The 15636-nt window shown below is 37.6% G+C and overlaps 1 protein-coding gene across 1 annotated transcript in view; it reads left to right on the top strand.

Annotated features, from left to right (window-relative positions):
• Window positions 1–15242, top strand: part of LOC150100544 (lysophosphatidylcholine acyltransferase 1-like) — a 335629-nt gene extending 320387 nt beyond the window's left edge. Inside the window, exon 14 of the mRNA XM_090401170.1 lies at window positions 15109–15242. Within this exon, the coding sequence (XP_090257296.1) occupies window positions 15109–15242 (134 nt within the window). The remainder of the gene's footprint in view (window positions 1–15108) is intronic.
• Window positions 15243–15636: the final 394 nt, after the last annotated feature.

Genomic DNA, 15636 nt, shown 5'->3' with positions numbered 1-15636 from the left:
AGAAGACATCGCCGACACAATAAACAAAGCTCTCGACAAAAACAAGTACGCCGTCCTTATACTGCTGTACCTAACCAAAGCATTTGACACACTTGAACATGACATACTACTCACCAAACTATACTCAATAGGTATAAGAGGAACACTACATACATGGTTCAAGAACTACCTCTTAAACAGAACACAAGTAACAAAAATAGGTACATGTCACAGTCGGAGTATACAAGTAAAACACGGTGTACCTCAAGCTGACATATTATCACCCACTCTATTCAACATATACATCAACGATGTTCATAACATATCCATAAAAAGTCAAATATTTCAATACGCAGATGACACGGCACTACTAGCTATCCACACAGATATTAACAAAGCTCTCTGCAAAGCACAACAAGGCGTAAACGAAATCACAACATACTTCCACCAAAACGCAATTCTAATCAACGGCACCAAAACACAGATGTTGATAATACACAACCCAAGAATCATACGTGCCGCATCACTATTGATACATTGTCACACATACATTAACAACAAAAATACCCGCCAATGTTCCGAAATCAAACCTGTAACACACGCAAAATACATCGGTTTCTATATAGATTCCCACCTTAAATGGACAAAACATATAGAATACCTATACACCAAACTTCAGATCATTGCAGCAAAACTCTTCCAAGTTAAAGACATTATTCCACCCAACATAAAAAAAACTCCTATATCACGGTATCTGCGAATCCCTACTCAGATACGGAATAACAGTCTATACAAATAAATCAAACAGCCACCTAACAAAATTAGAAACACTACACAGGAAAATCGTGTCAACAGTGATCAGGACACCTTACACGCAGCAACCAATATCTGACAAGCACATGGCGATACACAGAATTCTGAGCATTAAAAACCTGAAACACTACATGACATTAACAAAGAATTACTTCAACATCACCTATCGAAACAACAGAGACACATATCGTATAACACGACCTACGACAACTCTCCACATCCCCACACCCTTCAACAACTCATACGGTTCTTTTGTGAGATCACATCAGATACCCACGCAACTCAACAACGTACCAAGAAAGTTAAAACACATAGATAACTACGGAACATTAAAAAACGAACTCTAGAAAATATAGTAAATAGCAAAGGCTAAATCCCACTTTCTTCATAAAACTAACCCAAGCTTCGAAGTAGGTGGGATTAACTTGTCTCACTCATCTACAAGTAATCCTTATAAGCAAATGCAGAAATCTGTATGTATATTCATTCTTTCTCTTTCTCAAACTTAAAAAAAAATAATAAAATAAAAATAAAATAAAAAAATAAAAATTATACAAAAATTCTGTATAATCTTCATTGTTAATATTAGAAGAACATGTGTTTAAATACATAATATAAAGGCAAAAAAATATTATTAAAAATTTTAATTGAAATCCATTGTAGGAATTGCAGCACTTAGTGTTGAACTCTGTAAAATTATAAGATGCAATGTCACACAAGATGTTTATTGTATATATAAATATTTTAGCAATCAATAAAAAATATTAATAATAATAAAAAATTATTATCATTATTATTATTATTATTATATGTACATAATTTTTAAATTTTGTAATTTCTATAATTTTATAATGTAATTATTATATGTATACAAGACATAATAAAGTGTTAAAAAAAAAAATTATTATTACCTCCCCAAGAACCTCATGGAGTTAAAGACTCATTTGGGAGGTCCTTTTATCACACATACATCTCATCATGCCGTATCTTAAACACACTCAAACTCTTTGCAGACACCACATTCTCAGGCAAGGCATTCCAATCATTCACAACTTTGCACGAAAAAAACCTGCCTCTCACTCCCCTATTCACACCATCTTTATACAGTTTCCAGGGATGACCTCTGGTTATAACCTGAAATCCCACTATTCTCTGTAAAACTTCTCCAACATTGATCTTATAACAACCCCTTATCAACTTGTAGGTCTCTATCATATCTCCTCCTCTTCCTCCTGTCCAGCAGAATCTGCAAATTACATCTTCTCAATCTTTCCTCATACTCAACATTCCAGAGGTCAGAAACTACCTTAGTCAGTCTCCGTTGGACCCTTTCCAACATCCCTTCATCCTTCTGAAAACCGGGTGACCAAATCTGGGCACAATAGTCCATGTGTGGCCTAAATCAATAGCCTTATACAACGAAACAAGACTCTCCCTACTTCTGCACATCAGTGTCCTCCGCATTATTCGCAGAAGCCTTTGTGTTGTCTTCACAATTTTGGCGATGTGTCCCCTAAATTTTAGATCCTTATCCACTATCACCCCCAGATCTCTTATTTCCTCTACCTGCAACAATATATTCTTGCCAAGCATAAATTCTGCATCCAATCTATGTTTTCAAAATTTTAAAACCTTACATTTTGCAACATTGAACTCACATCCCCATTTCCGTGCCCAATCACTCAATCTATTCAAGTCTTCCTGTAAGGCCACAACATCTTCAATACACTTCATGGTTCGTCCCAACTTTGTATCAACTGCAAACAACTTAATATCTCTATCCAAATCTTCACCTATATCATTAATATACAAGTTAAACAGTAATGGACCTAAAATAGACCCCTGAAGCACTCCACTAGTGACTTTCCTTTTCCTGAATATCGCTCCCACATACACAACTTGTTGATACCTATCAGATAGCCAGTCTACAATCCAATTCACATCTAATATCCGACCCCATCTGCTCTAGTTTGACTCTGAACCTATCATGAGATACTCTATCAAAAGCCTTTGCGAAATCCAAGTATATTATTCTGCATACTTTTCCTCTGTCCAAGAAAGCAGTCACTTCATTGTAATAAGTAAGTAGATTACTAAAACATGATCTCCCTTTAGCAAATCCATGCTGTCCATCAAAGAAAATACCATTGTTATTAACCCAACTCTGCATCCTAGTTCTCACAAGCTTCTCCAACAACTTAACCACAACACCTGACACACAAATAGGCCTATAGTTTGATGCTTGAGTTCGATCACCTCCATTATGAAGTGGCACAATCATGCCCTCCTTCCACTGCTTAGGTGACTGAGTGCAAGACTCCTATTAAAAAAATATGTCAAGGCAGGTGTCAACTCCCGGGCACATTCTTTCAGAATACATGGTGATATGTTATAAAGTCCCACAGCCTTATTAACATCTAGTTTACTCAACTCCCAATACACCTCTTGCTCACCTACAGTCAGTCTCTGCTCCCCATCATCAACTGCTCTCAATCCCTCCATGAAGTCACATTCACAAGATTGAAAGATCTTTATGAATTGCTCCTTAAATATCTCCACCACACATTCAGCATCAGCTGTCTTTATACCATTTTCTCCAACCAATGTCATCCTTCCATAATTATTCTTTCTTTTGCTGGCCACATATCGAATGAACTCCTTAGGATTCATTTTGGCTTCATTAGCTAACTGCTGTTCATACCTCTCTTTAGCTACCCTCACCAACCAAATCACCTTCCTTGCTTGGTCTTCGTAGACCTCATGGAATTGGTTACTTCCACTTCTCTTATGCTGCCTCCACAATGCCTTTTTTCTCTGTATCGCATGCTTAATCTCTTTATTTATCCATCTCACACCTACCTTATTTAACCTTCTCACCCTTGGAATACATTTAGACATTGCATCTACTAAACAGTTTTTGAAAATCCCCCAAGTTGCATTGATCTCTTTTCTGGCTAACTCCTCATTCCATACTACACCTGCAAGCTGTCTCCTGAGCTCTTCATAATAATCCCCCCTTGTAGTTCCACATATACCCTTTTCTCACTGGGGTCCTCGCACTGCTGGCAACCACCCAGGTAATCACCTCATGATCACTCTCACCAATTGGTGGATGATTTGATACCTCATTTATAATTACATCCTCTGATGAGATAACCAAATCCAAGACCCTTAATCTTCATGTACCCTCTGTTACATGCTGTTTGAGGTGGTTGTCCCTCAATATCTCAAGAAACTCATTTTCTTTACTTTCAGTTGCTATCTCATCATTCCAGTCTATATTGCCATAATTAAAATCACCCATAATGATTACCCTTTTCTTATTTGCTTGGCTAATTTGACTATACATTTCCCTATCACCACCACCCACATTACCTGGTCTATAACAACATTCCACCAAGTATTTGATCCCATTCACCTCTATCTCACACCATACTGCCTCAAAATCACTGGCACTATTTCCGTCTTGCATCTCTACTTAGTATGGACATAACTCTTTCTCTATCATCAATAGCACTCCCCCCCTCCCTTTTTACCCCTTCTATCTCCATGAAGCACATCATACCCTTCCATCTCTATTCCTGTCAGGATGTCGTCCTCTTCCAACCATGTCTCGCTTATTCCAACAATCTTTGGGTTAAGAGGCGCAATTGATGCAACCATTTCATCTTCCTTGTTTATTTGTTTACAAACACAACAGCTCATTTCTAGATCTACAGCTAGTTCCACTGATAACACTCAAATTTGGTAGGTGGAGGTGGGTGGATGGATGGAGAAAAGAGTGTTGGTGATTATTTTAAGGAGAAAGCCTTTGGCACAAAATGTATTCCCCCAAATGGGATTGATTTCATTGCAGAAAATAATGTGACCCTAACAGGCTGTAACTCTGTTTGCTAAGATTTTTATAACATCATACTGCTCCTGTGGTCCAGTTTGGGCTGCAGGAGCAGTATGGTATTATTATTATTATTATTATTATCACAGGCAACTCCAAGGAGTCCCTAGACTCATCGAGGGAGGCCCTAAACATCACGTCAAGAACAACTATTCAACATCCACACAGTATCTATCATTCTTTGGCTTGAACTCATACACAGTCATGGCACACACAACAGACTCTGGCAACTTATTCTACTCATTCACCACTCTACAAGTAAAAAACTTAGTTCTAACACACTTGCCCAGTTTCCATGGATGGCCCCTAGTCCTCCCACCACCACCACCAGTCCTGTTCTGAAACATATCCTCTGAATTAATCTTATAGAAACCCTTCAGTAATTTGAATGTCTCAATCACATCACCTCTTTTACGCCTATCAACCAATTTCTGCAACCCCCCCAACAAATCTTCAACCTGTTCTCATAAGGTTCATTCCATAGATCTGCTATCACCTTGGTCACCTGCCTCTGGATCCTCTCCATCTCCTCCCCATCAAGAAGAAACCCTGGCGCACGGATCTGGGCACAGTAGTCAAGACGGGGTCTTATCAAGGCTAGATACAGAGGAACAATAACCTGTTTGTCTCTGCTCGTCAAAGTTTTCTTCAGAAACCGAGTGATTTGGTGAGCTGATTTAGCTACTTTTGCAATGTGCGCCCTAAACTTTAACTCCCTATCCACTAACACTCCCAAATCACTGGCCTCGTCAATCTCCTAGAGTACAGTTCCACCAATGTGGTATACTGCTGTTAATCTCTTCACCCCAAAATGCATAGTCTTACACTTTGCCACATTAAATTGACATCCATTCTCCTTAGACCGGTCCTCCAAACTATCGAAATCATCCTGCCAAATTTTGACATTAGGCACATTCACTATTGCTCTACCCAACTTTGCATCATCAGCAAACAAATGAACAGTTCCTCTCAGATCCTTTCCTATATCGTTAATGAACAAATTAAACAGTAATGGTTGTAAGAACAGAACCCTGCAGCACTCCACTAGTCACAGGTTGTCTTTTGGACTCTACCAATGAATAAACTACTCTCTGATATCTCTCCATCAACCACTCTCCTATCCATCTCATGAACTCTATATCCATCCCCATATGCTGCAGTTTACTGATTAGAATTCAATGTGGTATCCTGTCAAAGGCCTTAACAAGGTCCAGTAGTATCACTGTATACCCATTACCCTTATCCAGTTCAGCCATCACTGTGTTATAAAACTTGAGCAAGTTAGTGAGGCATGATCTACCCTTCACAAAACCATGCTGTTCCCCCATACAGTATCCAATTTTCATCTATCCATTCCTGTATTTTTCTTTTGACTACTTTCTCCAAAACATTGACAGTGACTCCTGATATGCTGATCAATCGGTAATTTGCAACACCAATCTTGTAACCTCTTTTATGCAGTGAAACTATTTTCCCATCTTTCCACCCCCTTGGGATTATCCCAGACCCGAGACTCAAATTAAACAAAATGGTCATGGGTACTGACAATTCTTCAGCCACTTCATGTATGAGCCGAGCAGGGATACAATCCAATCCCACAGATGTATTCTCATAAAGGTTTTATAATATACTATTAACCTCCATTTCATTCACCTCAATTCCTGTATAAACTATTGGTTCTTTCATTCCTGCAATGTCACCACCTGGATGATATACTCTTGCAAGGGGCTTGCTCAGTAATTCCACTATATCAACTGATTCATTTACCTCCCTACCATCGGCATTCTTTAAAATCATTCTGTCATATACATTTTTTCTTTTACTTGCAGCATATCAAAAAAAAAAACTGTTTGAGATTCTCTTTTGTTTGCATTGCTAATTTCCTTTTGTAATCTGCTTTTACGTTTCTTACCACACTTGTTACCCTTCTGGCCTGTGCTTTATACTGTTCATGGACCTGAAGGTCACCTTTCTCCTTAAATTCCCTCCACAGTTATTTCTTTTTTTACAGCTCAAGCTTAATGGTGTTATTTATCCATTTAATTTCTACTTGATTTACTATCCGGACTCTAGGTACACAGTCAGCCATTACCTCCTTCAAACACTCCTTCACTATCAACCTCCAGCCCTTGCAGATGTACATGCCATGGTACTGAACCAAGCAATCTCCTAAGCTTGTCATACTTACCAGCACAGTAATTCCACATGTATCCTTTCTTAATTGAAAATTCCACACATTTAGCCGCCTCCCAGGTCAAGACCTTATGATCACTCTCACCAATTGGTGGCAACATGGTCATATTCATTACAGTCAAATTCTCAGATGCAATTACTAGGTCAAGCACTCTCGATCTCCTAGTATATTCCATTTCATGCTGTTTGGGGTAGTTATCCCTTAATAACTGCATAAAATCCAATTCCTTCCTCCCATGTGTACTCTCCTCCTTCCAATGAATGTTACCATAGCTGAAATCCCCATAATAATTACCCTCCTTCCACTCATTGCATCTATTTGTCTATGCATACTATCTCCACTGTCTATTCCATAACCTGGTCTATAGCAGCGCCCAACTGTATATTTTGTTCCACTAGTCACAATCTCACACCAAATAGCCTCAAATGTGCTGTCTTCACTATCCTGCAGTTCAACTTCAATTCTCCTTGTCTATAGTTCATCAGCTATCATCAATAACACTCCTCCCTCCATTCTTTTCTCTCTGTCCCTCCTGAACACACTATACTCTTCGCATTCTATCCCACTAGCTATATCATCTTCTGTCAGCCATGTCTCACTAATGCCAATAACCTGTGGCCAGGAAGAGCCAACCAAGGCCAAAAATTCTTCCTTCTTGTTCCTAATACTCCTGGCAGTAGTATACATGAAGTGCAGCAGCCTGTTATTCCCACCCCTATCTTGATGCCTTATACTAACTATCCCATTCTGATTTGTTGTCCTTCATACTAGCTCAGGCATGTTATACACATTCTTACACTCAACTGCCTCACCGATATCATATCGATATAGTGGATATACTCACCGATATCATATCGATATAGTGGATATATCTCTGCATATCCCCCCCCCCAATAGCTCTAGTTTCCCTGATTCTGCACATCTACTTTCACTTTATTCAGCAACATTTTTCCAGTCTCTGCACACCAAATCCATTCAGATGCAAACCATCCATCTTGTATAAGTCCTTTCGGCAATTGAACTCATTCCACACGTCCACAAACTCCACACCACTCCTCCTGCATAACCTGCGCATAAGGTCATTTGCAATTATGGCCCTCCTTCTCAACTCTTCTCTGTCGTACTGTGGCAACAGACTCACTATCTTAACTCTCTCACTCTTTTCTTTTGCTACCTCTAGTAATTCCTTCAGGTCCTCTCTCATAGCAAATTTATCACCTTTTAAATCATTTGTTCCTGCCACTGCTATCACTTCTTTCATCCTCTGCTTTTGCACTCTAATAACCTCATTTACATCATTAATTTTTACACCCGGTAAGTATGATTTTATAAAACTCTTATCTATTACATCACTTACTAGTGAATCACCGTACAACACTCACCTCCTTCATTCTCCTTTCACTTCCGATCATGCTGTCATGGTATGAAGTAGAATATCTCTCCTATCAGTAGGAGAGAATATTCAGTCCTTTTTAAGACCGTACCAAAAAATAGCTATTCTGCTCTTCATCATCTGAATCATCCATCCAGTATCTACAGTATCCCTTACTCCTGCAAGCTTAAGTGCTTTAGACAAATGGGAAGAACTGCCAATATTCTTCTAGAAGAACACAGAAAATACATCATTCTTCTATTACAATCATTCCAGGATAGCAGACTATGCCATGGATCCAAATCACCAGATCCAATGAGGAAACCTCCCTTCTATACAGAAGTAGATTTAAATCAGACAGACTCTTATCGGAATCCACTACAACATTCCACAAACATAAATAAATTTGGTTGCTTCACACCAAAAATCATTTTTGAGGCCTTCAGCAGTCTATAGTACTGTATAGTCTTAGGACTGTAGGAGCCAGCCTTTTACAATCTGTTAGTCTGTGTTTGCCTGTGCTACTTGCACAGATGACTTCACATCAAATTGTTGTAATGTCTCATAATGCACATCACACTTATTTTCAAGCATATATTATTATTATGATTATACATGACACCTCCAAAGACTCATTGCAGGAATGTACTCTACCCCACACCACCACACACATCTTACCATCTCTCTTCTACTTTAATTCTACTACTATGCACAACAGCCATCAATGCCATCTACTACCCATCACCACCAACAGTTTGTTTTTTGGGCTAATTTGCATATTGTGATGGCCAATTTGCTCATGCGCACAATGAAAAAATCCTACTACCTCTGTATGAGATCGGCTAACTCACCTTCAGATGAAAAAAGCCCACATAAAGATTCCTCTCATCACCACAAGAATCAAGCTCAGGCATTTTCTAATTAAAGGGTGCCATTGATAATGAAAAACAGGCCACTACCAGGACTGGTTTCAAACTTTATTGAGGTCTCATCAGTGGGAGCTAGACCTGTAATTAGGCTGAGAAATAAATCAGTGCAGAAGTTATTTTTCATGCATTTAACAAATGGTGTATTGTATTACCAGACTAAAGAAAAAAAATTTCCTTGATCTTTTTCCTGTACCCAAAACAGACATCTGAGTGCTGTCAAAAGAAAAACTGGATGAGAATGGATTTTATGTTATTTTTTAATTTTTGTGAAAAATTAGGTAAGATTGTTTTTTTTTTTAGCATTTAAACTGACAAAGTGTTGTCATAATCTGACTAAAATTTTAGATGGAAGATGAATTTCATCGCCCGGTGTGAAACCACCTCCCTGCTTATTAAAGGTCTGTAGTGGCTGAAAAAGTTCAATGTTTATCTCTAGAGCAGGGTTTCTAGACAATTTGAAAATAAATAAAAAATTACAAAAAAAATAGATAAAATTGACAAAAATGACAAAAAAAAAAAAAAAATCCTTGCCCCACCCACTGTACAAATATACTGTAAGTTTAGTAATAACTTTCATGAGTGGTAACAAAAAAAAAAGAAAATGAAAAAAGAAAGTGCTTTGGGAATTTGAATTTAGGGTTGTAGATGTTCTAGAGGTTTTAGTGATTTGTGTATCGTAAAATTTTGTCATATCATAATGGAGTAATGTATTGTCATATAATCAAAATGGTGGATTGAACATGCACTCAACTAGAGGAATTTCATTGATATAACAAAAGGAAGAGACTGGATGAAAGAAAGATGTCCTGTGGAACTTCATCATTAGTTGCAAAATATGATCTAACTCGCACGTGTAATGTGCTACAAGCAGTGGTATACAGTGGGTATTCCAGGGGATAGGGGGATTGTTGTAGTAAAACAACACATAATCATTAAATTTGTATAAAAAACTTACTTTATTAAGAAAAAAGCTGTTATATTATACATCTGTTAAGTCCTTTTCTGAGTTGTAAATACAACATAAATTTAGATGAGGTGGAGCGACTTACTGTCTTTAACAGTTTTTAACTTGACTTCATATTCCTGTTTTGAAAAAAGTGTGCATAAAATATCTTCAATGCTGTTTTCCATTGTCAAGAAGGATAAAAATAAATACTAATAAAAAAAAAATAACAAGAAACCAGAAGGAATAATTAACTACATTTCACTTCCCAGTTTCACATAATAATATATCACCTGATATCACACTTGATTATATATCACGGCATATTCTGAAGGAATCTGCCAGGGAGTTGACAACTGCCTTGACATTTTTTTTAATACGAGTCTTGCACTTGGTCAAGTTCCTATACAGTGGAAGGAGGTCAAGATTGTGCCACTTCATAAAGGAGGTGATCGAACTCAAGCATGAAACTATAGGCCTATCTGTGTGTCAGGTGTTGTGGTTAAGTTATTGGAGAAGCTTGTGAGAACTAGGATCCAGAGATGGGTTGACAACAATGGTATTATCTTTGATGGACAGCATGGATTTGCTAAAGGGAGGTCATGTTTTAGTAATCTACTTACTTATTACAATAAAGTGACTACTTCCTTGGACAGAGAAAAAGGATACACAGTAATATACTTGGATTTTGCAAAGACTTTTAATAGAGTACCTCATGATAGGTTGACAGTCAAACTAGAGCAGATGGGGTTGGATATTAGATTGGTGCATTAGATTGGAGACTGGCTATCTGATAGGTTGTGTATGGGTGAGCAATATCCAGGAAAAGAAAAGTCACTAGTGGAGTGCCTCAGGGGTCTGTTTTAGGTTCATTGCTGTTTAACTTGTATATCAATGATATAGGTGAAGATTTGGATGGAGATATTCAGTTGTTTGCAGATGATGCAAAGTTGGGATGAACCATGAAGTGTAGTGAAGATGTTGCCTTACAGGAAGACTTGAATAGATTGAGTGATTTGGCACGGAAATGGGGATGTGAGTTCAATGTTGCAAAATGTAAGGTTTTAAAATTTGGAAAACAAAGATGGGATGCAGAATTTATGCTTGGTGAGAATATATTGTTGGAGGTAGAGCAAATAAGAGATCTGAGAGTGATAGTGGATAAGGATCTAAAATTTAAGGAACACATTGCCAAAATTGTGAAGACACCACAAAGGCTTCTGGAAATGATGCGGAGAACACTGACGTGTAGAAGTAGGGAGATTCTTGTTCCGTTGTATAAGGCTTTGATTAGGCCACACATGGACTATTGTGCCCAGATTTGGTCACCGGTTTTCAGAAGGATGAATAGATTTTGGAAAGGGTCCAAAGGCGACTGACTAAGGTAGTTTCTGACCTCTGGAATGTCGAGTATGAGGAAAGATTGAGAAGATGTAATTTGCAGGGTCTGGTAGACAGGAGGAAGAGAGGAGATATGATAGAGACCTACAAGTTGGTAAGCGGTTGTTATAGGATCAATGGTGGGGAAGTTCTACACTGAATAGTGGGAGATCAGGGGAGAACCAGAGGTCATCCCTGGAAACTGTATAAAGAGGGTGTGAGTAGGGGAGTGAGAGGCAGGTTTTTTTTGTGCAGAGTTGTGAATGATTGGAATTCCCTGCCCGAGAGTGTGGTGTCTGCAAAGAGTTTGAGTGTGTTTAAGACACGGTATGATGAGGTGATAAAAGGACCTCCCAGATGAGTCTTTGACTCCATGAGGTCTTGGGGTAATAATAATAATAAACTACTGAGTAAAACTAAGCTACTTGTGTTGTTGAGAGAGCCTGCATGCCTTTAATTCCCATGCAAATTTTGGTCAGTGTGCATGCAACCAGCATTTGTGTGTGTGTGTGTGTGTGTGTGTGTGTGTGTGTGTGTGTGTGTGTGTGTGTGTGTGTGTGTGTGTGTGTGTGTGTGTGTGTGTGTGTGTGTGTGTGTGTGTGTGTGTGTGTGTGTGTGTGTGTGTGTGTGTGTGTGTTGCTCAGTGTCTACTAACTTTTAGTCATTAAAAATGCATGTTGATCTCTTGTTACAGACTCTGCAGAGGAAACTACATTTCTCACACTTCATATATTACTAATCAATGGGTGCTTTGATAGTGATGCTTGCCTTATCTGATTTACAGTCACACTGTGAATATCTTGATATTTGCAACAGTTTATAACTATCTATTTCAAATAAATAACTGCTCAAAAATTGTTTCTTCATGTAATCCCAGGGTGTGTGGCCACACATAGCTCACTCTTAATATACAAACCACAATAAGAGAAAAAAACTAACACCTCATCCTGTGTTAGAAGTGTGAAGACTAAGCCCATTGTTGGGATATCTTGAATAACACTGATAAACATTTTCATCCTCTATGTAATGTGCCAGGTTCAGTTCACTGTCATAACCAAGTAAGTTGCCATTATAGAAACCTAATTAAAGTAGTGCTAGGATGGTTCCTCCTGTCTGCTTAATGTCCTATGTTTGTCAGTGCAGTCTGTCTTGCAGGATGAAACACTTGAGTTTCTGGGGAAGAAAACCACTGCTTTCTCCATAGAAGGCTGGCTAGCTCATCATTAATTTTTTTTTTTTAAAAAAAAAGCCCTTATGAAAATTATTTGCATTTAAAAAAAATTTAATCCAGGTTTCTCCAATGGGCATCACTGTTTATAACTATGCAATGGAGGATTCTTCAATAAAACATTAAGAACACTTTGTGATGCAGTCTTTATGAGGAGGGGGGGGTCTGGAAAGTTCTGATAAACAACTAGAACAAAAATATTTTTTCATATAAAAATTTTTCATGAAAAAAAATTGTTTTCATAAAATATCTTTTCTTTCAGGATATATAAGAAGACATAAAATTAATTAATTTTTGTTCTAGGTGTTTATCAGAACTTTCCAGACCAACTCCTCGTATCTGCACTCATAAAGAATGCTCTATGATGTAGCTTACTTTGTAAACAATGCCAGAACTCCAATAGAAACTCAGTGAAACAAGAAAGAACTTTCTGAACTTGAAAAAAACAGTGACATCACAAAACTATTAGACTTCTTAAGTTTTCTTTCAGGCTACCATTCATAAAAATCATAAAAAGCTTAAACCATTTTCAGAATGATCTCTTTGATCTACATACTCCCAACACCATACACTGAGCATTCAGAGTCATTATACTTATTGGAGTCCTGAAGTGGCTTGAAAAAGTCTGTGGTTACTGAATTATTATTATTATGATGATGATATGGGCACCTTCATGGAGTCTGAAGATTCATTGTGGGAGACCCAATCTATCATACCTCTCCTTGAATCTATTAACAGAAAAAGCACTCACAACTGACTATGGCAACCTATTCCACTCTCCAAGCAAAAAATCTAGTCCTCACAAGCCTACTGACCACACTTTTATTCAACTTCCAGGGATGACCCATTGTTCTGGTCCCTCTAGCCAAATGCTGAAACATTTCCCCTGCATCTATCCTATAAAACCCTTTAAGCAACTTAAATGTTTCTATCATATCCTCTCTTTTTCTCCTATCAGCCAATTTATGCAATCCACATAACTTCAATCTATCCTCATAGGATACATTCCACGGGCCACTCACTGTCTTAGTCACTTGTCTCTGAATCCTCTCTGCTGCTTCCACATCCCCCCCAAGAAACCCGCAGGACCAGATTTGAGCACAGTAATCCAGATGGGCATACAAGGCCTTATAAAGAGGAATTACAACTTCCTTATCTCTATTTGCTAAAGTGTTCTTCATTAGCCAAGTAATCTTATGTGCTACCTTAGCAATATGTCCTCTAAACATTAACTCTCTGTCTATCACCACCCCTAAATCTCTAGCTTCATCTGTTTCCTGGAGTGCAGTGCCATCAATGTGATAAACAGCTTGTAATCTATTTATCCCAAAGTGCATAACTTTACATTTCTCGACATTAAACTGACACCCATTAACTTTTGCCCATACTGAAAGCCTATTTAAATTCATCCCCCCCCCCATGAATCGCCCTGCAAGCTCTCCACTTTGCCTTGATTAACTATTACAGGAAAACCTTGCTTAACACATATTCGATATGTGCGATAATCAGTTAGCATGATTGAGTCAAATGATACTATTTCCCACTTTAAGCGAGTGATTAATCAGTTAACATAATTTTTTTATGTTATGCAAAATTTTACATTACACGAAATATTTTGTTGCCAATCTGCAGTGAGCAGTGGCACTTGTCAATATAGCAGCCAGTTGGCAGCAAGGAGGTGTTGTTACCTTATTGAAAGTTTTGAAATTTGCAGCAAAGAATACCATCCACATTTTGGATGACATTCTTAGCTGTTATCTGAAATTTGGATGGTAGAGGTGGCAAAGCTTTGAGCATCTGTTTTATTTTTAGGTGCTTCTGTTCCATACTGGCATTGAAAATGGCTTGGAACAGCTACAACTGACTTGAAATGAGCATGCCAAAGCAAGCACTGAAATATAACTACTGAATCAAATCACACCTGTACTACTGTGTGCAGATTTTCTTACTTTTCATCATTATACAGAAATTTTATAAAGGATGCAATAGCAAGTAAGATAATTTCTGAGCCGTGTAACGTAATTTCTGAGGTAGACCGAGGAAGTGTAAATTGCAGAACCTAGTAAATAAGAGAAGGAGTGGAGTGATATGATTGAGTCATATAAATTATTGCAAAGAATGAATGAATAAAAATGAGGTGTCATTCCTATAAATTGAACAGAGGTGTTAAGAGTAGTTTTTTTTTTCCACAGAAAGTAGTGGGTAATTTGAATGTGCATTGCCAGAGAGTGTGTATGGGTGCAAATACTAAGAATCCATTTCAGACATTACAGGTATTGTGGCATTTAGAATGAACTTTTCATGTTGAGTTTTTTTGACTTCATGGAGGGCTAATTAGTAATAATAATAATAGCATGCAGTTTTAATTTTTACAGATATGATCGAGAAGTATTTCCTTGGTCATTCATGTGCCATATTCTCATCTAATGATTCTTCATTTAAAGATAACAATGGATTTTCCAAGAACTTTACTAGGGACATGTCAATTCAGAAACCAAAAGCAGCATGAAGAATATCAATTTGTACATTCAAATGGTTTATGTATTAAATGTTTGTATTACTATACACATTATACTTGTCATATTCATTTTATGTCTATTTTGCTAATTTTATTTATGTAAATATTGATCACAATGACTGCTTCTGATATTTTTAGAGATGTCCAAACAAGTCCAAAATATATTGGATTAATGATGTTTTATTGGGAGCATCTAAGAGGTTGTTTCTGAATGTAGCATTTTATATCAAAATTGTTTGGACACTGTACACAGTCTTGTCATAAATATTCTTACAACTTCCACACACTCCTGCACTGGGCATGAATTATGCAAACCCAGTTCAATTGCACAGCCAACATTCACATATTTATCAGTAGAGAGAATTGTCTAGCTGTAAGGAATGCA

The sequence above is a fragment of the Typopeltis vanoorti genome, chromosome 12 (genome assembly GCF_054136105.1).
Source record: "Typopeltis vanoorti isolate ZY-2024b chromosome 12, IOZ_Tvanoo_1.0, whole genome shotgun sequence".
Taxonomy (NCBI): Eukaryota; Metazoa; Arthropoda; class Arachnida; order Uropygi; family Thelyphonidae; genus Typopeltis; species Typopeltis vanoorti.
Note: the sequence above shows the minus strand (reverse complement) of the source record. Positions and strands in the feature narration are given on the sequence as shown.